Source organism: Pelecanus crispus, chromosome 1, assembly GCF_030463565.1.
Source record: "Pelecanus crispus isolate bPelCri1 chromosome 1, bPelCri1.pri, whole genome shotgun sequence".
Lineage (NCBI taxonomy): Eukaryota > Metazoa > Chordata > Aves > Pelecaniformes > Pelecanidae > Pelecanus > Pelecanus crispus.
Window position 1 is genome coordinate 3,582,339 of NC_134643.1, and position 23,507 is coordinate 3,605,845.

The 23,507-nt window shown below is 47.6% G+C and overlaps 1 protein-coding gene across 1 annotated transcript in view; it reads left to right on the forward strand.

Annotated features, from left to right (window-relative positions):
• Positions 1-23,507, forward strand: part of PLXNA4 (plexin A4) — a 427,136-nt gene that overhangs the window by 292,065 nt on the left and 111,564 nt on the right. Inside the window, exon 5 of the mRNA XM_075727571.1 lies at positions 22,657-22,780. Coding sequence (XP_075583686.1) covers positions 22,657-22,780 — 124 coding nt within the window. The remainder of the gene's footprint in view (positions 1-22,656; positions 22,781-23,507) is intronic.

The window sequence follows — 23,507 nt, forward strand, 5'->3', positions numbered from 1 at the left end:
CATTAAGGAGGCCAGAAATACAACTGTCTGCAAAGCAATTAGACAAATGAATGAAAGAGATCTGTTGAGAGCTGTTCAATACAATGACATCACTGCAGGCTCCAGGTCAGGCAGTCCCCATGTCATTGCTCGCTGGAAGCTGGGAGTTTAAACCAGAATAAGTTTCACTCTATTTCTGTTTTATTATTTTTTCCACCCAAGTATCTGCTAAGTCAGAGACAGAATGAATGGCTATACAGATATGTGGGCCGAGCTGTTGCAGCCATTTCTATGCCCCTGTGTTTTCACAGGCCTCTCACCATGAGTTTGCACAGCTCTTAAATAAAGGTCACCTAACCTGTGGCCTTATTAGCACAACACCACGTAATCACAGTGCAGTTGATGTAGAGTGTGATGAGTATCTCTGTCATGCCCATCCAGCCAGGATGTGTCCGGAAGCCCTTTGCAGACGTGTAGTCGCTAAACTGTTCTTCACAATGCCCATCGTGCCTTGGAGTTGGCTTTGGCTCTGGTTTTGGCATGGTTGGCTGGTTTGAATCTTCGGCATGGTGTTGGAGCAAGACAATGTTTGGCAATTGCCCCATGCTGCCTGGAGCGGGGGCTTCTCTTCCATTCAGCCACCCCGTGGTCCTGCTCAGAAACTCCATCTCCCTCTCCCCAGCTGCGGCTTTTGTTGGACAGCGGTCCAGTGCCGGGTTGAATGGTGTTTGATTAGCTCAGTAACTGCATGAAGGGGAAGCCAAAATCGTTGCAGAAGCCTTTCAGCAGCAACAGCAGGGAGTCCAAAAACCCATTAAAATGTGTGCTCAGCTCATCTCGAGTCAGTCATTTTTGCTGTCTCCCTCCGTCTCGTCCTTTGTTTTCTTGCCTTTGATTGCAGTTGATGAAGTTTGTATCAGTGTTGTCACAGTGAGTCTGTTATGAAGTGGTGCCTGGGGACCAGGCATCAGCATTCCTGGTTTCCATTTAAAACTCTGCTACTGAGGCACGATGGACAAGTGATGTTTCTCCTGTAGATCTCAGGTTCTCCATTCTGAAAAACGGTGACTCAAAAATTTTACTTCCTCCAGGCATACAGGGAGGACATGTACTGGATTTATTGATTTCCTCTGGAGGTGTGATGGGTGATGCTTTAAGGATGGATTTTGAATGACAACTTCATCCGCTCATCTAAATGATTCCAGCGTGAGGTGTGTCAATGTCACAGCCACAAGCTGGTCTAAAATCCAACCTGCCAGTCATTGTGACAAGGTCGTGAGAGATAGGAGGATGGAGAAATCCCTGAGCTACACACAGTCTTTAGGGAATTACTGAATGGATCCTTCTGGATCTGAGACTTATTTCCTCCTAGATTTGAGAAATACCTGAATATGGATGTTAGTGAATCTCACCTTGTCATGTGAGAGCTGTGCCCATTGTGAGCTCTGGGATGGATAGACTGGTTGGGTTGGTGGGCACCCATTCTGGTCACACTGGGAATAGAGGAAGAGTTATTTTAACAAGATACGTTTCTTGTGCCAAAGAGGGATCTGACTTGCTGCTGTTGCTGCTGGCTCCTCTTTCACAGCTACCTCCAGACATTGACTTCTTGGTACTGAGGATCCCCTTTCTTTGCATGTGATAATTGTTAATGAGGTGAGTGTGAAAGTAAGGAAAGAAATCTATAAAGTAAACACAAACTGAGACTGAGCTGTGTTTGAAGGGGTGAAGGAAAGCTGGAAGAAAAAAAACCCCACAACCTGGTAGCAGGATGGAAATAGGCACTGACTGCCTGCATCACCCAGCACCCTACAATCCCTGTAACTGGTAGCACAGACTTTCATCCCGTGTTACAAGAGAAGCTCCCTAGCTGGAGTGTGTTTCTCGAGATGCACAGTGCTTATTGCTCCAAAGTAGTGAAGTTTTGAAATAGCTTTGAAGCTCTCTGACTCGCTCTCCCCTGCCTCCACTCAGGTCCATATATGTGTCATTGCAAGCTGGCACTATCACTCACCTGATACACTGATTTCTACTCTGAATTTTGCAGAGTATGTGTCTTGTGTCTAGGGAAGGAACTGGGGCTCCCTGTGTCTGGCTGATCTTCTGAGTTCATCCATTTCCTCCTTTGCAAGGCCATGGACAGAAATCCCTAATTCTTTCCTCTAAACATCAGTGTATCCATGAAATCAGAGGGAACAGTTCAAGGTTATTACAGAAACACAAGAGAAAATTTTATTTCAGGGGCTGTTTGCGGATTAGGAGATTGCTGGGTGGGAACAGGGATTTGCTTTCTCACAAAGCGCTGGTCCAACTGATGCTTCTTTAGAGCAACACCAACAAATCACTACATGGGTGCTGTGCATACTTTAATTAGATATTGAATCATTGACTAGAAATGAGGCCTCCACATATATCCAAGGTCAGCATCCCCCACACGGTGTGCCTGAGCTGGCTGCTTTAGTGAAGGCAGAAGGTCTGTACCTGCCCATGACCTTCCTCTAATTATTTGGAATCCATATTATGGACCTTGCTGCACAAGACAGCCAATGCCAGGTGTACAAATTAATAAGCTGAACCAGGTTTTCCGATCAGTGCTCTGGGCTGTTTGCCATTTCTCTTTCTCATCGACATCTGATAAAATAACCCAGGGCTTTGGTCAAAGGTGTTTTGCATGCATGCTATTGATAGCACTTTGGAAGTGTTTGGGTTTTTTTTTTTCCTACTGAGAAAGAAAAAAAGATGTGGAAAACTGATCAAGTCAGGGAAAAAAAAATCAGAAAGTTGGTGTTGGGGAAGACAGTTTCTAAAGGGAATTGCAAGCATCCACTGGAGATCAAGGTGTAGTTTACAGTAGTGCTGGTAATTTTTATTTCTAGTGAACTCAAAATACAAGCAGATGTAGTGCTACCCAGATTTTATCCCATACTGGAACCCATTCAGCCATGGGATGAGCAAAACCAACTCCCCAGCTACTAGCCATTTGCCCATTAGTCTGAATAAAGTCCTATTTAATAGCAGGCCGTGCATGCAGGAACATGTCATCACTATGGCCAAAGTAGCTAAATCCATGTACTGCAGGTAAAGCAATTAACAGGTTAGTGGAGGGACGATCGGTGTGGGACAGGGATTCTTCAGTGTGGCTCATTGGAAGTAAACTGGCAATAACCTGTCACCTGAGACTGCTGTCAGGAAAATCCCTGACACGGAGATTCATTTGCTTGTAGAGTACTCTTCCTAAGAGAAGAGGCAGAAACACATCAATAAGGCATGTAAAAGAGGACTGGAAAATAGCCTGTAGAACGTGCTTGAAAAACATACACAGAGTGGAGGGGGTGACTTGGGACATATGTCCCAATTCCATATTTTCTGGTTGAATGAGTAAGAGATGCCCACGTAAGCACCCGTGGCACTTAGAGCTAAAACCTTTGGACTGGACCTATTGTGTCATTAATTTGCTGGTTTCATGGGGAGAGATAGTGGCTGTGTTCGCTAGGGTTGGAAGGGCTCTAGTGTCTTTGGCAATGGTTGGAGGAACAGCTTGGCCATCTCCTCCCTCCTGAAGAAGATCCCAGTTGCCCTCACCCCACAGAGTCCTCCATGGGGACTTTCCTTTCTCTCCTTCTTCAGCAGGGTCTTGTTTCAGTGCTGGGGTTGAAGGTTTATTCATTTCTCTCTAGACAGCTAGATAGATCCCGTGTATACCTTGTGAGCATATACTTACAAACTTCACACATCAACTATGTTCAAGTGCTATGTAAACTCATATCCACGTGCTTTGATGCAAACAGGAGCTCTGTGGATGATTTCTTCTCCGTACTGATCTCTCTTTCCTTCATGCACCTGTGGTGTATCTGGAGTTGTCACCTCTTTATGGCTATTTGCTCCTAGTTCAGTTGTTCTTGCTCCGTCTGCCTCACAGCATCCTCCTTGTGCACCCTTATTCTCTGCCTCACAGTGATTTTTTTTTTTTTTTTTCTGCATCAGGGCAGGGGACAGCAACAAAAATAATTTTCATCCCCTTCTTGAGAAGGTGGTAGTTGGCTAATGTCTCTAAATTTCATGGAGATCTCTGGAGGAAGGTCCCAGTTGTCCTCACTCTGTGGAGTTCCCTATGGGGGCTTTCCTTCCTCATCCTCTTCAACAGGGGCTTGTTTCTTAAATTCAACAGCCTCTTTTTTTATCACTGTGCCTGCTCCAAATGTTAAAAAGAGCAACCATAAAGGTGACAGCCTTTCTGCTCGAGTTGAGAGAGGGGAAATGCTCCCAGTCCCAGATAAAAGACAGGCAGAGAATGAACCAGATCATCTGTCTGTCTGTCTATCTGTCTCTGTCTATCTATCTATCTATCTATCCATCCACCTACCCATCTATCCATCCATCCACCTATCTATCACATTAGTATCATGCATGTGTAATAATCCTGGCTGTAAAAGACCTATATCTCAAGGTATCTCTTTAGTCCTTTCCATCAGATTAGAAATTTATTCAGTACACAGGGAGAGTTATTGGTGAGCTTGCTGTTGTGTGGATGCTCTAATAGATTTTTTATTGCACTTTCCATACAGAGATTGCAAAACCTCAGCCATCCTAGCACTGCATTTACCTCATCAATTCTTGTGACTGCTAATGCTGACGCTATATTGTTTGGCAGCCTCCATTAAGAATGGTTTGCCCCATGATATTAACAGGCAGTGAAGCTTTGTGCTGATGGATAAAGCGTGGTGTAAAACCTGATTGGAATCAATCAGAGTAATTGTCTGGATGTGTGGTGGTTAATAGGAAATGTCCTGCATATTATTGGCTGTTTTATATAGCAAACGGATTAGCTTTCTGCTGCCTTTTGTGGCTCACATCCCTCCCTGAGCCACTGGGGGAGGTGATGGATCTGCTGGGAGGCTGAGGAGACACTGTGCTGGCATGGCATCCTGCATCAGTCTAGGAGATGCAGAGCTTGGAGAAGAGCTCTGTATTTTACATTTGTCTAAAAGACTGTTCTGTGTTTATGCCCATTGCTAACCATTGGGCAAAGGACAACCGCCAGCTTGTTTCATGACCGATGCTAAGCCCAGGCCAGGGCTTTGGGAGGCAATGTGCAGCGGGACCAGGAACAAGACTGAAGCAGAAGGCCTCTAAGTCTTGTGTGTGTTGCAGATTCACACACTGGCAATTAAACACAATATCGAATCTGCTCAGGCCAACCTGATGTCCCCACAGCTGGCCTGCTAGTCTGTGTTTGGGAGAAAGTCTGAAGAGTGACCCAGCAAGAGCCTCAGCATTCGAGTGTTGGCCCCAGTTCACATGCAGAGGCAGCCTGGGAGGGCTGAATGTGAGCAAGCCCATGCACAGCACATCTGATTCAGCCAGGGACCAGAACAACCCATCCTGAAACAGGCTTCACAGACAATAGCAAGGAACTGTGAGATGCCACACACCCCAGGAGGACCTAGACAGTGTCTTTCTGATCAGGCAGTCCAGAGCCAAGCTAAAGCCGCTGTAGCTGCAGAAAGCAACTGGCGTATTTACACATAAACTGGAAGCAGCCTTGTTTTCCAGCATTCTCTTCTTCTGGGAGAGGTTTTAAAGCACATAAAGGTCACAGCTTCCTCACTGAAGCATCTTCCCAGTCACCAACCATCTGGCAGCTGAGGGCGCATCCTCTGCTCTGCAGCAGGAAGGCACAGTACCCCCGGATGCTACTGAGGGTGTGCTTGCAGAGGGTCAGCGACTCAGCAAGGAGCGGGCTTGCTCAGGGCTGTTCTTCCTGGGCAGCCTCTGGTTGCTGAGGACTCTCAGCTTTCTCCCTGCCATGAGGATTGGGCATTTTTTTCTCTGTTTTGGTACATTTATTGTTAGTAAAGATGATAAATCCCCACAAAGCACAGGGAAATATCACTTGCATTTCATGAGTAAGGGACTCGCTCTTGCCCAAGGTCATGAGTAGTGCCTTTAATTTAAATTCAGTGCTAGAAACTTCTGAATCCCTGGGAAGAGGGCTTTCTTGCAAACAGAGCTGCTGATGCTGGCTGTGCAGGCGGGAGGAGAGTGAGAGCAGGCTTTGGCTGGGAGAGGCCAGCTCCCCTTGGTGGTCAGAGCCCTGGTACCATCTGAAGTGCAGCAGGCTGGGATCCTAATGAAAGAGCTTTTCAAGCACTCGTTTCTTTCCTCAGTGAGTAGAATACTATTAACCTTTAAGGCAAAATTATATTTTGTGCCTCTGGGAAGCAGTAACATTTTACCGAGCTGCACTGGGGAATCAGGTAAACAATTGTTAACTCTCTCCAGGCCCATTTCAAGGCCATTTCGGGGCGGCTGTGTGTGTGTGCATGTGTGTGCAAACCCTGCCAAGCAGCTGAACAGAGCTCTGGGCTCAGGAACCCCTAGCTTCTGGAGATCTGCTGTCCCCTGCTGCAATTCAGCCTGCATGTCCCAATCTCTTTGTTCATTAACTGGTATTCAGCTGAACCCGCAGTCCTGGCGTCTTGGGACCAAAAGCCCTGCATTGCTATTTTGCCATTTCCCAGGTCCACACAGTTGTTGGGCAATAGGTTTGGCTTTTGACGGCTGAGGACATGGTTTGTCAAGAGTCAGGTCATAGAACACCACTTATGAGTCTGTACTGTCATATCTCTCACAACTGGGGACAAAGCTGCTGTATGTGGCACTGCTATTAAATAATGCCATGGGGGTGAGCCCTGCTGTCTCTGAATTGAATATCCAACTGTGTTGAGAAGCTGCTTCACCCAAGAAACTGCTTGTTGCAGCTTTGACAGTCTAGAGGCTTTGACAAAGTCCTGTCTTCCCTTGGACAGTGTGTGGAATCCCAATATACCAGAGACATGCAAGTTTTGCTGTCAGGGTGAAACAGGCTGGTCTTGGCTGTGAACTCAACCGAGCATGCACGTGTGCTTTGCACAAGAGCTTTGTCGTGGTTTAGCCCCAGCCAGCAACTCAGCACCACGCAGCCGCTCGCTCACTCCCCCTACCCCGATGGGATGGGGGAGAGAATCGGAGGAGTAAGAGTGAGAAACACTCCTGGGTTGAGATAAGAACAGTTTAATAATTGAAATAAAATAAAGTAAAATAATAATAATAACAATATAATAATAATAGTAATAATAATATACAGAGCAAGTGATGCACAATGCAATTGCTCACCACCCGCCGACCGATACCCAGCCAGTTCCCGAGCAGCGATCGCTGCTCCCCGGCCAACCCCCCCCAGTTTCTATACTGAGCATGATGCCATATGGTATGGAATAGCCCTTTTGGGCAGTTGGGATCAACTATCCTGGCTGTGCCCCCTCCCAGTTTCTTGTGCACCTGGCAGAGCATGGGAAGCTGAAAAGTCCTTGACTAGCATAAGCAGTACTCAGCAACAACTAAAAACATCAGTGTGTTATCAACATTCTTCTCCTACTAAATCCAAAACCCAGCACTATGCCTGCTGCTAGGAAGAAAATTAACTCTATCCCAGATGAAACCAGGACAAGCTTCTAAACCTATCAAGTGCTGGGATCTATTCCTGAGAAAAAAAAACATAGAGGACTAAAAAGTGAGATCCTTCCTTCCTTTCTTTCCTTTTTTCCCCCCTTTCTTTTCCTTCTGTCTCTTCCCCAGTGCATTACTGGAGCTCTACCCTCACTTCCAGCCAGTGCTCTCCACTGGACCTGACCAAATCCGGGTGCTGTGGGTTGGGCAGCCAGGGGTAGCGAGGGGTCTCTGAACTGCTTGACCCTTGGCAGGGAGAAAGCAGGAGCCACAATCTGAGGACAAAGTCAACACCTTAGGTGGAAAATTAAATCAATGAAGCAGAGTGAGCCAGAAAGCAAATGATGCAACGGCAGCAAAGCTGGCTTCCAAATTGAAATGTGTTTGCTGGGGATTGTCCATCGGCTTGGGGAGTTATTATTTCCATTCCTCTAGTTATGAATTAATTTCTAGAGAACTTAATCATCCCCTCCCTTCTCCCCTCCACAACCCCCTCTTCCCTTCTCCTTCTAATTTTCCACTTGACTGGGGATTCTCTGACAGTGAAAATTCAGGCTTAGAGGAGGTCCATGCAAACTGCTCCATTAGACTGGATAATCTCATTGGAACCAGTGGCTTGAATAATAACACCTTCACCTCATGCGCCGCACCAGATTCAAACGATGCTTAACACCCCGGGCTGCAGGGACGGCTATGGTGGGGAAGGGTGGGTCAGAGCCTGCACCAAGTGCCTTTGTCTCCTGGCTCTGCCAACCTACCCAGACTCCTGAGGACACATCTGTGGTCTGAGATAAACGCTGGTTCGAGCCTCCTCCAACACTGAGATGCCTGCACCTTCAGGAGCAGAGGCATCCTGAGCTCAGCACCTCTCCGCACAAGCGGAGCCCAGACCCACACTGTGTCTGAGTGATGAAGGTTTTTGCTGTCTCAGTGAGTCAGAGATGAGTGAGGATGAGGACATTACAGCCTGTCCCACCAGCTGATGTCCCGACTTCTGCTTTCCCTCAGCAAGTTGTGCAGGTTGGAGCAGGATCATTTAAGTGGGGCTTAATGCGCTTCAGGCTATTGCCAAGTCTGCCATTTACCTTCACAACATAAGCACGTAACCTAGACATTTTTATGCCACCATCTCACTTACATGCAGAGCATAGGCCTGACTCTAGATCCAACCAGACTGTCTCAAAGAGTCCTCACCCTGTTTTATAACCCATCTGAGAGCACAAACACACCATGGGCTCCATTTCTGCTGCCTGGTCTTTTCCTCCGTGCACAGTGCCAGACTGTTGTCTCCCTTCCAGATGTAACTAAACGCCTGAGTCCTGCAACCAACCCATAAGATGGATGGTTTGAAATTGGGATTCTGGATTGGACGTTATAGGGTTGATCCTGAAGGACTCCAAGTCTTGCAGGACTCTCTTGCTCTTTGCAGGTATAGTTGGGCTCTTGTCCATCACATATTATCATGTTGGGAGAAGATGTGTCTCATACAGGTGGATCATGCATGAGAGCCAACACCATGAAACTGCAATCGAATTCCTACCTCCTTCAGCATCCGCAGCCCTTTCACACCACCTACCCACACTGGATCCACACCATTGCAACTTCACAGCCTGTGTCGGAGCATTGCTGTGCACTGTCGCAGCCAGAAGAATTCATACCTTCTCATGGTGACTCCCATCACAGCCACCAGTGCAACCTGGCCATCCTGCACACCCAGTAGTCTCAGAATTGCCCAGAGAGGAGCACCGTGAAAGTTTTCCCCAGAAATGACATACTTTTAAAGGGAAAAAAAACCTGGGAAAACCCGTGTGGGAGGTAGACACCTGGAATATATAATAAATGGCTCTATTGCCATGCATCTGACAACCCAGCCTGCCAGAGGTCATTCACAGCGCCACAGCAATTTTTCAGCATTTAACTCATCCCTTCCAGCCATGCACAGATGAGAGGAAATTCATACATCACGTGCCGACAGCCTTTTCCTTGCAGCTGGAGCATTAGCTGAGATCCCCCGCAAAGCTGCAGGTCAGGGAGTGCTTTCCTGTGCCTCGCGGTGCGAGGGGCAGGCTCAGGGGGGTGTGCCAGACCAGACTAGGAGCTCCTCATGGCTGAATAGTTAAAGCAGCAGAGGGATGAAGTAGGGATCATTTCTAGGGTCGTCTGAAGTCCTGGTCCTTTTGTTTCTTATGGGTTGGCTCTGGGTGGACCCTTGCTCAACTCCAAACCTCTCTCCAGAGCCAGCTTGCTCTCCTTGCTGGGTAGGCAGCCACTGTAGAGGGAGCTCAGGCTGCCTGATGTGGCCCTTAGTGTTCAGCAGGGAGAAAAAGCTGAGGAAGAGGGCAAGTGAGCTAGTTCTCTAACTTTTTGGCTGGAGCAGACAAGGGCAGTGAGACTAAGACTAAAATCCTTCCTGCTTTATTTTATCTCTTGTTCCTCTGCCCCCCAGATTTGCTTTCCTAGTGCACAGTGTGAAGGAGCTGAGCTGTGAAAGTCAGGATGAGGCATATGTTGAGTAACTTTTGTTGTTATTTGTGTCAGAGTTGGGGTGAAATGCTGACTTAGGTAGCTGGGAAGTTCTAGCTCTGACCAAAAGCCTGTGCATCAGTCATGAGACCTGAAAACTGTCATGTAAGCACATTTTATCCTTTATTTATGACCTCTGAGACAGTAGACCTGATGAAGGCTGGGTATCCAGCTCTACCTGTGCTTTTTCCTTGCTCCAAAGAGACAAATGCCCTAGAGACGGATTGGGAACTTCAGACACAGTCCTAGTGGGATTGGTGAGACTGCATGGGTTCCTGTCTTCTTCAGGCAGCAAATCCCATCACAGAGATTTCACATCACAAAAAGGAGAAAGCCAAGCCTGGGCTAAAAGGTTCCTCAGTTTATGTTTCCCCATTGAGGCTTAACTCTCTGCATGGAGTGCCTCTCCTCTCCAACCAGAGCCACGGGGCAGCTGGAGACTTCCTTTCAAAGTCTGCATGGTAAAGGAGGCTCAATGTAATTCTCTCTGCGCTATCCTGTGGTTTTTTCAGGCTTCTAATTGTACTGCTGCAAAGCATGGGGAAAGCTTGGGCCCGGAGGGAAGAACTGTCTCTGCCAGCAGCAAATACTGGAGCTACAGCACATGTCATTGTCTGTTGGCTTTGCTGCCAGGGGACATGGGCAGATGGACGGATGCACATGGGTAGGAGGAGGAGGGAAGGGAAGGAGATGAATGACGTGAAAAAGGAGATAGTGATGAAGGTCAGAAGGAGCAGAGGGGAGGGAGAGCCTGTCTTGAGAAACTCTGTGGGGTCCCCTATGCCCTGCCCCTTTCTGGGTAAAACTGTTTGGGGCAAGGGGTTTCTAGAGGTAGGGAATTTCAGTAAACAGTGTTCAAGCCCAATCAGTCTATCCTGTGGAAATATTTTCTCTCTTCTTGCTATGCTTCCCCAAGTCAGAATAGCAGATGCTAACAGCAAAAGAGCAATTAAATTACACACTGGCTGAGTCTGGCAGCAATTCAGTATCTGTATAAGTGGGGTACCCCTTATAGGTGGGGTACCCCTTACAGTGTCCTTCCCATGGCTCCCCAAACTTCCCTGCAAACCTCCTTGAGCACAGATGCTGTGCTCCTCTTTTGCAGTTTTCCTGCCCTGTTTGTCCTTTAAGAGGTGAGGCGGAAGTGGCTCCAAAACCTCCCACCCATCTTTTAGGACTCCTGGGTCCCACTGCAGTCTTGGCAGTGACTAATGGGAAACCTCAGGACCACTGATTTGGGTTAGCTCAGATCTCTGAGCAACACACTCCAAATTTTACCCCTCTGGAGGCATGGGCACATCATATCATCTTCACCAACAGATGAGATTGAGAGAAGCTCCCATGAAGATTTCAGAGATGATGTTCCCAGGCATCTCAATCTGGCCATGAACAAAGACCTTCATCCCCTTTGAACAAATTATTTGCATCAGCCCTTGCAGAGGAGAGCATGTAGGAGCACGGGAGAGCGTAGGTGTTATCTGTCCAGGTTCTGGGGAAGACACTCAACAAATATTATTAGCATGAATAGGAAGCGCCATGATAGGATGCTCTCTGGGAAAAGCAATTTTATTCATTAATTACTTGCCTTATCTAGCAAGCTTGTTCCCTTTCTCTCGCTTTCTTCTTTTTTAATTTTCTCTAAAATGACTCTAAGTGAATTCAGTGCTGGGAAAGTTATTTTACTGCCTCCTCAGAGACAGAAGCTTGTATTACTCAGGTAGCCTTCAGGTGAATCTTCAGGGGCTTTTCCGTCTTCATTTCAAGCCTAGTCTTTTAGGGGCAGATGGCAAAAGAGAGTTCCAGGCAGATTCCTGTGATTTGTTTCTTGTGGACCACCTCATTGCTCTGGACCGACTGCAGTTCATATGCATGCCTTTGGCTTGAGTTCTGCCTGCTGCTTGTGATTTTGTGCTCTGAGATTCTCCTTCTGCCTCTAGCTTCCAGGCTTGTGTTGTGCCTGGTTAGTTCAGCAACAGAAAGAGTCAGAGGGCTGTAATTTAAGGGACAACATAGCAGAGACCCTGCAGCTTCAAAGATGTCCTTTCCTTGTGTCTTTGACCCTTTCAGGAGGCTGGAAAGGGTCAGTGGATGAAGGCAGGTGATACCCATCCTCCCATATGTCAAACACAACTATTGGGTTTTTTCAGACTGCTTCTACAGCGGGGAACAGGTTTCTTCCAGGGACCTGTGTGTTTCCAGCACAACTGCTGCTGGTCACTGCTTCAAGTGAGTTTACAGTGTCAGGTGGCAATCCACAGATGCCACTGTTCGTCAGGGCAGCCTAGCTTCATGGAACAGGCCTTCCTGAAAACTGAAGACAATTAGAGTTCCCAGCCTGAAATGCCACCATCACCTGCAGCCTGAAGCTGGGACCCACCAGGAGCCAAGTCCTCACCCCAAAGCTGTTCAATCCCAGAGGCTGACCGATGCTGCAGAGCTTGTTGGGGCTTTATGAGGTCTCTCTGAACACGACAGCTGTCATGGGAGGAACAGAGCCTTTCTGTTACGCTGAGCAAGACTGGATGAGGGGTGTATTTCCACTCCACCTTCCACAGACCCCCTGCCTCATTGCCACACTCTCCTCCCCCCCTCCCCGTGCCAGCAAACAATTTCCAATTCTTCATCAGACAAAGGCTCCAAGTTTCCAGGGATTTGCATGTGAAATGCTCCTGTTCATCTCAGGCTTGGATGAGCCATCAAAATGCTCATCAGGGATCTGACTACAGAAGCACACACATGTGTACACACACATCGCTTGCTCGTGGCTGCACCCCAGCAGTGCGTGAGCTGGTGTGGTCCTTGGGCCACCTCTGAACCTTTGTTCACAGGCAGGGGAGCAGGTTGCTTTTGATGGGCCAACCCAGGGCCCTGCAGGCAAGATTAGCATGGACAAGACAATCTGCAGCTCTGGAAACTTGGGGAGGGGAGTGAGGAGAAGGAGAAGGGGCATGAAATCTGCCAAAGCAGGGGGGAGGGATACTGTTTAGGAGTGCCTGGCTTTGTAGGGCGGGAGATGGAGGAGTAAATCCCTTGCACCCACGCCCCGCAGGGCTCCGGGGGTGGGCTTATTCAATTGCTGCGATAGAGGGAGGAGCCCACCTGGGGACAGAGATAACGGGCGGGCGGTGGGATTGCCGTTCTGCAGCATAAACCCGGAGAGTTATCAGGGCAGAAACTCGGCTTCTATTACCATGCATTAGAATAGATTAGCAGGCAGAGCAATTAGCATCCTCACTCCATTTGGCGAAGTGACAGGGTTGGTGGCAGCAGGCAGGAGGCATGGGGGGAAGAAGCAGCTTTGTCAGGGTGGCTTTTCCCTCCCCAAACTGCAGCCCAAGGATGGAGGGGACTTCTGGTCTTTCACCCCAGGGCTGTCCCTGGTGGGACATTGAAAAGAGCAGAGGTGAGAGTGAGCTTTGCTTAGTGGTCTGAAACTTTTTGTGTCTTGTGGTCCCTGAGAAATTGCGCTGGGGAGATGCAAAGCTCTGAACAGTGAATTTCAACTTTCTTGAGTTACCTTTTCCATATGTCTTTGAGATAATCCACAGACCTCTGGGTTCCACAATACCACCAGTTAAAAAACCACACTGCTTTGGCTTCCCACCCCAATGGCCTTTTTCCCACCTTTGCCTATGCTCATTTTTGATGCCCAAAGAGCAGGATTTTTAGGGAGGTGAGCCTGTTTGTGGTTAGAGCCAAAGATGAAAACAAGGATCCAACTCCTTCCTCAGATGCATAAGAATTTGCTGAGAAAGCTTCCCCTCCTCTCACCACCAGGACAGGTTTTCCAGGAATGATCCTGTGCATGATCTCAGCTTGGATTTGTTCTTCTTTTCATGCAGCATCTCCTGTCTTTCTGTCATGAATGGAGTATCCCAAGCAGTGGATAAATTTTAACTCCTTCATGCCAGGGAGAGCTAAATTTCAGCTATCCTCTGATAGGGATGGAGGGCAACCTGGAGGCCAGAAAGAGTAGACAGGGAGGGATGGCTATTCGCCACATCACCACATAAAGTTTAAGGTCAATTATGTCTACGTCTCGACATTTATGGCATTCCTATTCTTAGGACCCCAAGGGAAACTGGAAATGTCAAAACATTGCTAAAACTGACCTTAAACTTTACATGCGAGTGGGACTGAATCTCCTTCCTTTTCCTGACTCCAGCCAGAAATTTGCTTTGGCTCCAGCAGCGGGAAAGGCAAATTTCAGCTGCTCCCTTCTTCCCCAGCTGTGCTCCCCCCTTGTGATAAAGCCATCTCAGGAGACACAAAGCCGGCTCTACACGTCGGTCAGACTTTGGCTAAAACAAACCTCTTATTACATCCCCAGATCCCTTTAATTGCTCTGTTCCTGTCTCATCGTTCTTTCCAACTGGGAAACCAAAAATGTTTCGCCAATAAAAAATAAAGCTGTTGTATTGCATCTCATCCTGAAAGAGGGACCAGACTAATGAGACTGATTCAGACCATCACAGCCAGATAGGTTGAATCTCCAGAGCTGCCTGGAAATGAATGTCTCTCTGTGTCCTGCAGTCCCTTTCCCGGACTCCTGACCCCAGCCCTGGCTGAAAATGCCATTATGGAGGTCTGCACTTGGCTTCCACTGAGCTCCCTCTGCTGACCACCTTGCAAAAGGCATCGCCAACCTACCTGGCTGGTCTTTGAGTAGACATCCCCTCTGGACTCAGCAAGGACTTTGGGCAGAGCAGGGACAGGGAGACCTGGGCGATCCTCTGTGCAATGTTTGTGCTGGGGAGACAGGTAGGACATAAAGTGAGCCTCTTCCAGTAGCTGCCTGGCTTTGTGTAGAGAGAGGAAAACCCAAGAGATGCAGTGATGCCAGAAGTGTCCCTGTCACCTCCCAGGCTCTGTAGCCTGCCCCAGCTTTGCTTGGGACACAAATGCTGGTGTGGTACAAGACCGAAGACTTTGAGGAACAGCCGTGCTTTCTGTTGTTTCATTTTGGAGGAAGTGCCACTTGCCCTCTGGGGCAAGGAAAGCTGCTACTGGGCCATGCCTGCACCCCCTGTTAGATTTCAGATTCCCAATTTGTTGGTCTGTGCTGAGCTGGGGACAGGGAAGCCTCTTCAGTTTGACACTTGCCAGACACCTGCAAGTGCAACCTGCCTCACCATGGGCTCCTGCTGGGCTGGGAAACCTCAGGTTTCCCCTTGGAGATGAAGAGATCAAAGAAATGGAAAATCATTGTCTCTTGCCCTGTCTTGTTCCAGGACAGTTGGAACCATCTGGACTTCTGAGGGTCTTCAAAATGAGACCTAAATATGATTTCCCTGAAAGTTTCTCTTCATCCCCTCTACCCTCCTCCATGGGAGTTTACCTGAAGTTTCTCCTTGGCCATAGCTATCGAACACACCTGGGCAAACAGACCACTGGAGGTGGCAGAAAGGTCAGACCACCAAGAGTGGGAAGGGGTGGGAGTGCTTGTGGCTCGGACCATGGGGTGTTCACACCAGCTCTGCAGATCGCTGTCCTCACAGAGAGTCTGGGATGTGCAAGCTGGCTGCTGGACCCTTCATCCCCATGTTCCTCCCCTCGCCCCACGTCCACATCCCCGCTCCACCCAGGCCCATGTTCTCTTTCCCCATATCCTATTTTCTCTTGGTTGAGATTAGGAGACACATGACAACCCTTGTGATAAGAGTCAAGGAGACAGACAGAGAACCTGAGAAGGAGGCAAGAAGGCAGGATGAAAAGACCAGGTGAATTTAAGGGAGGAGCTGAAGAGATATGAGAAAAACATTGGCAACTGTGTCATCCAAACACAAAAACACGGAACTGGGAAGGGTTGAGGAATGGGATGGGGCAACATCTCCAACTTGCACAAGCTGAGGACCCCAGTGTGAGTGACCCCACGCCATGACAAAATGCCTAGCAATGGAGAGGCTGGAGAGGCAAATGGGGATACCAACATGAAGCCTGTGTCCCACCAAGTTGCCCCATTCTGCTCCGGTGGCCTGTCCTTGCTGGTGTGAATGGGGTGTGCACTGGTTCTCACCTGCCACCTCGAGTTTACCAGCACTAGTGGGAAGGTGTCAGGAAAGGGTGGCTGTGATTATTCTGTCAAAGAGTGAGTGAATTTGTCCCCTGCAGGAAATGTCACCATTTGGAATCAGAAAGGAAAGCTGAAATGTCAAAACCTTTTGCAAAACAGCGTTGCCCGCAAATTACCTGTTTGGAGGTGGTGGAAGGGTGTCATTTTGGTTTGCTGAGCTGACCCAAACCATTGAGCTGTCTCTCATGCTGATCCCCACCTTTGGCATCAAATACAGATGCTTTATGTCCCTCTTCTTCCCTGTGAGACCATCTCACTGGCCACATTATGAGCCTTGCAATGCAAAAGCAGTCAAAAGAAAACTGCTGTGCATCAAATGGTGAAGCTTCTCCAAAAAGGATTAATTAGTTTGGATTTTATTTCTGGGAATTCTTTTTTTTAATGGTAAGAGGATTTTTTTTTTTTCTGAATAAAAAAAATTTATAATGTGCTAATTGCCATTTGTAAAAAAAAGCCCCTCTGTTCTGAGTAGCAATGTCTGATCATATCCATTCACCACTCCTTTGTCTTGAAAATTGTTTTTAATTGACAAAATTGCAGATAAGACCTTTTCCATTGCCAGAAAACTGACATTTTTTTGTCTCATATTAGAAAATTTGGATATTTTAGTCTGCTTCTGGGAAAATGAAGGGGGGGGGGGAAGAAAAGAGAGAATCAAAATCTTCTCCTTTTCAACAGCTATGGGTATAAACAAGAAAGACTCAGTCAGGACTATATGCTGTTTTTCTGACTGCACTATGTCCAACTCCCCACAAAAAAAAAAAAAAAAAAGAAAGAAAAAAGAAAAAAATATTTACAGAAGCTTCCTCTTTGGCTTTCTCCTCCCAGGACTATTTGTCTCTGTCTATTTTGTCCACTCAGGGTGTCAGTTAGTTTGGTCTCCAGCAGGGACCACCAGATCTGGCTAATGGTGTGAATTACAGAACAACTTTCCACCTCTCCCGAAGCCTCGTGTCCCCAGGCCACCACGTGGGTCTGTGGAGCAGCCGAGCACCTCCAACCCTGCAAGTCCAAATTATAATAGAAACTCACTGCATGATCTTATCAGGGTTTTGCATGTCTTAGAAAATAATTACCACTAGAGAGGCCAGGCACAAGGGCCATCGTGCCTTTTAAATGCATTTAATTTGCCATCACAAATGATACTAAGGGTTGCCTTGCTGGCAGGTATGACTAAAAGAAAAGCCCATAGCTCATAGGAGGACTGTGAAGTAGTTTGACCCTAATGAATGGCCAGAAAGAGGGCTGGAGATCTTGGTGTGCTTAGCTCTCACTGCAGCATGTGTCTCCATCCTGGTGCAAGAAATAGGAGCTGAAGAGCTGCAGTGGTGCTCTGGCTCAGGTCCTGAGAGCATCTGCAGCTCTGCCAACCTCCAAGCACTCTGCTCGGGAGGGCAGAGCACACCAGCACCTTCTTCTCATTTCCCTCTGCTAAGAAATCAGGAGTCACCCAAAGCAAACTCAGGCATTTCAGGCAGTGGCGGGATCAAGAGGTGGACAAGAAGTGGGAGAGGCAGAGAAATATCCCCCTTGGAGGCACTTGTTCCACCTCACTGGTCTCATGAGGGTTGGCCTCAGTTAACACTTACTTTTTGGCATCACAACTCCCCTGCTCCCTTCCCTCTGCAAACTGCATCTTTTCAACAGTTTTCTTCCCATCCCTAGCCCCTACATGGTCAGAAGAGACCTTCCTCTTTCACTCATCTTCAGCCTCCTGAAACAAGATCCATCCCCTGCAGATGTTGTGATCACAGCCACTTTATCACCATTAGTCCAGATCCCATGAAGTCTGGATGACAAAGGCACAGCCCCAAGGTGGGAGGAAGGGGAGGTGCAATGCTCCAGAGAAGTATGAGAAAGACTTTTCAGGGTAAACTGATAGGATGGGGATGAGGGTCTGCAGGACTGTATGGTGAGGCTGCAGCAAGGTTCAGGACCCCATTATGTTGAGCATGGAGGAAAGAAAGATACAGCCAAAAAGAGGCAAGATGAAAAATCTTTTTGTGTTGGTTTTGTTATTGTTGTTGTTTTTTTCTACAGCAGGATGGTGGAGATGTGTCTTCACCGAGAGGCAAAGGCAGGTGAAAGCAGGCACATGGCACACATGCCTTCTGTTAGGCTGGCAACCCTGCAGTAGCACGATCCGTTTTCCACGCTGTGCATAGGGAAAACAAAGAGCTTGCAGGTGGAGGAGTACCCCACTTGGCCCTTCTTGTACCCGGTCTATCCAGGTGCATGGAGCTCTTACATCTGTGCTCAACCTCTCCAAAGATTTCTGGGCTTCAGATTAAACCTCCTAACCTTGGACATTTAGGGACAAACCTAGGAGGTGGTGGAGTGAGTCTGGCAAAGCAGAAAAGCCCTTAGCATCTTGTTGCGGAGGTGGAATAGCACCTTACCCTCTGCAGCTGGTGTTTGCAGAGTGTGGCCGCAGCAGGTTGCTTGAGGTCCCAGATGGCAGACCTGGGGTTTAACCACGATTTCTTGGGTCCCAAAGCAGGGCCTTCATCTCATCCTCAGGAGACCTGGGCTTTGCTCTGCTCTCTGACACGCATGAGTCTATCCTTCACTCTGCTGTCTCTGCATGGCAATGTTTCAACCTCACAGAGGTGTTGTGAAGTTTAATTAGCTCCAGGCAAAGCCCTTTGAGATCCTCAGTTGAGAGATGTGATAGAAGCGCAAAGTATTAATTTAACATTATTAAAATAATTGGTTAGTGGATGGTGAACAGAGGGTTAGTGTTAGCAGTATTTATTCTTAATGGGAGATGAGGAGGAAATAACATTCCTCATGGTTCAGCGATAGGACCAGTTTCTTAGTGTTTGTACTAATGGTTTGGACAGAAGCAGGACACTTGCAATTGTTAAAGATGCAGCTGATAATGAAATAGCAGGTGTTATTAAGATGTACAGAGAAGTGCTGTGTCTACACCATAATCTTATGCAAATAAGTTCAGGAGTGGAATATGCTCTTTTAGGTGTCTTAAGTGTAATGCGATGCCACTGGGTGGGAGATACGGACCAGCTAATTATAGCATGAATAGCATTGAATTAGGTTATATGGCAGTGGAAAGTGATCTCGGCGTATTGACAGACCCAGCGTGTTAGAGTTACTGATATTTTATTAAAGCAAAACAGTTATTGGCAGTACAAGGTATTTTTTCTGCATAAGCCATAATAGACGCACCAGATGAGACCGCAGCAGCGTCACAGCAATCTCCCGGGGCCCAAAGTACACTCTGACTCTCAACAGAGACAACAGAAATGATTAGCTGGGGCTGGGATACTTCATTATCCCTTTCGCAGTCCAGCTGCCATGTGCAGGCAGCTGCCTTCCAGGTGACCGCTTTTCTAAGGCAGGCACTTGTGTCTGGAAGTACTTATTTATTAAAAGTCTCATTTGCCTTTATTTACAATTTGCTGAACTTACTTTTTGGGCTGCAATATCCCCTCTGGGCAGCTGCCTTCAGTGGCTGGGTGCTTTGCCATGTTCGATTCCACGTTTCAGCCAACACCATTCAGGGATTTGAGAGGCTGATGCTGGAGGGCAATACTTTGCTCTGTACACGCTGAAACAATTTTCTCTGCTGTTTCCCCCCACTCTTGGGGGAGGGCAGAACATTTTTGGCAGTGCAGAGGAAGACTGGAGGGAGAAGGTTACTTTATGACAGGTCTGTACCTTTTTCTGCTCCCCTGAGTATCCACCACATTTTGCCTCTGAAGAATCTCAGTTGCAGGTGCTGGGCAGACACCTGGGAGAGTGTGGTGTGTAAACCCACAGGATGATCCACATGCTCCAGCTCAGGATAGATAAGGTGGTCAAGGAAGAGGAGACAGGGGAAACCAAAATGCTCTGAAAAAGAGGAGATGGGGGAAACCAAAAGGCTCTGGAGAAGAGCCAACATCACTCCTTTCTGCATGGACAAACCTGAAAAACCCACTGGCAGGCGGCTCCATCCCTTTAGTCTTGATTTATGCAGCAGCTGGGATCAGTTACCTGCAGTGAATTATGCTGCTAGCTCAAGGAAGGGGTCTGTGATGTTGACTTGAGAGCCTGAACCCTGCCAGTGACCCAGACCCCAGCTTGATCTTGTTCAGCTTGGCAGAGCTCCCCCATCATCAGACTCAAGCACCAGGCACCATTGGGTGTTTTGGGTTTTTTTCTCCCCTTTGTTTTAAATTGAGAAATTGCATTGAAAAAGTCAGACAAAGTCAAAAGTTAGGAAGTGGCAGAATTGAGGTCACCCATAGAAAAAAGGAATAATAATGTATGATCCTGTAATTAAAGTCTGGCTTGCAGTGTGTCGGTGCAGGGAGCAGATTTAGGAGTGCGGAAGCTACTTTCAATCTGGCAGTACCTAATTCCTGAGAGACTGACACTGCAACATTAACATTATATTAAAACCAGGCTTAGTTTGGTTTGGTTTTTCATCATTTCATTGTTTGGATGGCAACACACAATAGATATTAAGGCCGCAAGACACATCAGTCTAATATAGAATGATTTTTTGGTCTGAAGATTTACGTGTCTTAAATGTGTATGACCAGTAAACAGCAAGATAAGATGCTGCTCAGTGATGGGGCTGGGAATACAAACCACATTCCTAGATGCTTAACCTATACCCATGTGTTGTCCTCCTGTGCAAATGTGCTGGATGTGTTTGCAACCACTGTGCTATTACGTTTGAACTGAGCCTGGGTGTCTGCCCATTTAATTTTAGAAAATCCAGACATTTATGTCATGCTTCAGCTGGAGGAAATAAATGGGAGATAGCAGGACACCTTGAAGAATTTGGGCACTTGTGTTTTAACGCTGAGCACAAAAGGGTTTCCTTCCAAGGTATTCTCAGGAGAGGAGTTCCCACACCCTGCAGATCTTCGATGGGATTGCTATGTCTATTTGTTTTATAGAAGTGCTTACAAAAATCTCAGGTCAGCATTTTGCCGTGGCTTTCGTTCTGTGGTAGGGGACTTACAGTTTTGGAAGTAGTGAATCAGCTATCTGTCTAACCCTCTGGAGACTGCACGTTTAAAATTCCTGATCCAGCATGCGGCAGTGCTAAAGGAGACTTAATGGGATGAAGGGTCCTAAAGAATGGAGAGTGGGAGCTGCAGTGCTGCTCTTGCTCTCTCAAATCTGCAAAGCAAACTCAGAGCGTGCTGAAAGTGGCAGAGATCTCACTTTATGTTTACTGCCACTGGAAATACAAAACTTTCCTCTACCAGAACGATGGAGCAATTTGAGTTTGAAATTGGGGTGCTCATTTTATCTAGCGTCAGCCACTAGAGAGAAGCCAAGCCGTAAAGTTTTAGGCCAGACCCCAAGCTTTGTAATATTCAGGCTCAGCCATATATAGAGTTGCTTTTGCATGTGTTGCCTTAGATCCCCATCTGCAATTCCCCATGCATATAGGCACAATCTCTGCTCCAGGGAGCAAGGACATTGAGGGGTGATCTTGGAGCTAACCCTCCAGCAGCGCCCGTGTGCTCTCACATCTAAGACTCCTAAGTCTGGGGAGTGGGTGAATAATTTAACATCCGCACTTAGTCTTTATAGCTGATTTTAATGGGGGGTAATAGCACTGCTAATAACAAAATCCATTGAAGACACCCTGTGCAAGTCCATAACATTAGCTTAATGGCAAAAGGTAATTGGCATGCAGTTGGAGCTGTCCTTTTGTATTAACCCTGTGGATTTCTAGGCAGACATCTTCCTTGAAGCAATGGCTTCGGCAGCACACGTGGAGTAAAATACAGATGTGTTTTATGCTAAGCAAATGCAAATCTGGATTGAAACAGGGCGCACCACTACCAATTCACCTTGCTGGCTTGTGTTTACACTGGGCAGACAAGACAAGAGACAACGACAGTGCTGAAAGCACTGACAACAATTAGTGCGTGGTGTAAGCTTCACGGGCTTGTGCAGCCCAGATGCCATGCATCCACCACTTTCACTGAACTGTCACTAATTGGGAACACCAGAATTTTTAAGATTCATCCCTGGGCACCTCTAGTCAGGCACTTTCAAACCAGATGCCAAAACCCCTTAATCTGCCAGGGACTACTTAGCAGCTGCTGAGCAATGGATTGGAGGGCTGCCCCTTCCCAGCAGAGAGGAACTTGCAGCCCAGAAGTACCACAGATTTGCAGTCTCCTCAGCAGGGCCAAAGAGTGTGAGCTATGCACAGCTACTCTAAAAGGACATCCCTGCCGAAGATGTCCCACTGCCCTTGGACAGGACAGTTTTCAGGGCTGTGGGTTTGCCCGAGGCAAGGTTACGCTGTACCTGCTGTGTGGGTAGACAGAGCATCTCTAGAGCTGTGCATTCTACCCAATTGATGGGGCTTTCACCCAACACCCTTCTTTCTTTCATGGAGTCCTTGCAACTCTCTAGCCTGCTGAGCCATCCCACAGCTGCTAGTACTGGAGTCAGAGAGCTCCAGGGCATGAGTGTGTTTTTCCAGCTAATGAAGTTCCGAAGGGTACAGTGTTGACTTTCCAACCAAAATGATTGCTCCCATGTCGCAGGGTTGTCCTCACCCTCCCAGCCTGGCTTTGTGTTAACTCTGTCCCTCTCTGTTCCCATTTGCTCAGGTGTACGAGGAAGGAGCGGTGTGAGCGCTCCAGTGAGCCTCGGAGATTCGCCTCGGAGATGAAGCAGTGCGTCCGGCTTACTGTGCATCCCAACAACATCTCCGTCTCCCAGTACAACGTATTGGTGAGGAACATTAATCCTTGTCCCCCTCAGGTTTAATCTGCCCATCCAGTCTGACAGTCCCAGGTATGTGCAACCTGGGTTCAGCATGAGTGGGAAGGACTGGCAGCTTGATGCAAGAGGTTCTCCAGAGTCCATTAATTTCCCAAGCAACTTTTCTGGCACAGAGATAGATTCACCATGGGAGAACATTTTGACCTTGGTTATCCCCTGCCTAGAAGTGTAGAAGAGGCTTCCCTGTTTGCTGAGAGGAGCTGAGGGCAGGTCCGAAGGGGCTTTGTGCCCTGCAAGTGTTGTGTGCATACAGTGTAGTTGTTTACTACCTTGGGAGAGGGTTCTGTGTATGGCTGGGCGTAGACTTTAGGTGAGGGACATTATAATAAAATGACCGTCTAGGATAAGGACAAGTGAGGAATACCATGTGTTATTTCAATAAGCTCCAATTTTCTGTCATCTTGGGTGGAAGTATGTCTTTCTTAAGCTACCAAGAACTCCACCCTGCTGCAGCTTCAGCACTGAGTATGCAGAGCAGACAGGCAGGATGCTACTCAGAGGAACCTAAGGCTGTAAGGTTCATGTTCTCTTGTGACCTTCCTCAGCACAAAGTTTAACCTTTATGGCCTCGAGCTACTCAAGTCAGCAGCCAACAAAGCCACACAGTGAATGCTGGTCAAGCAGGAGATGATCCTGGCCATTTTCTGGGCTTGAGGCAAGAAATCTCTCTTGAAAA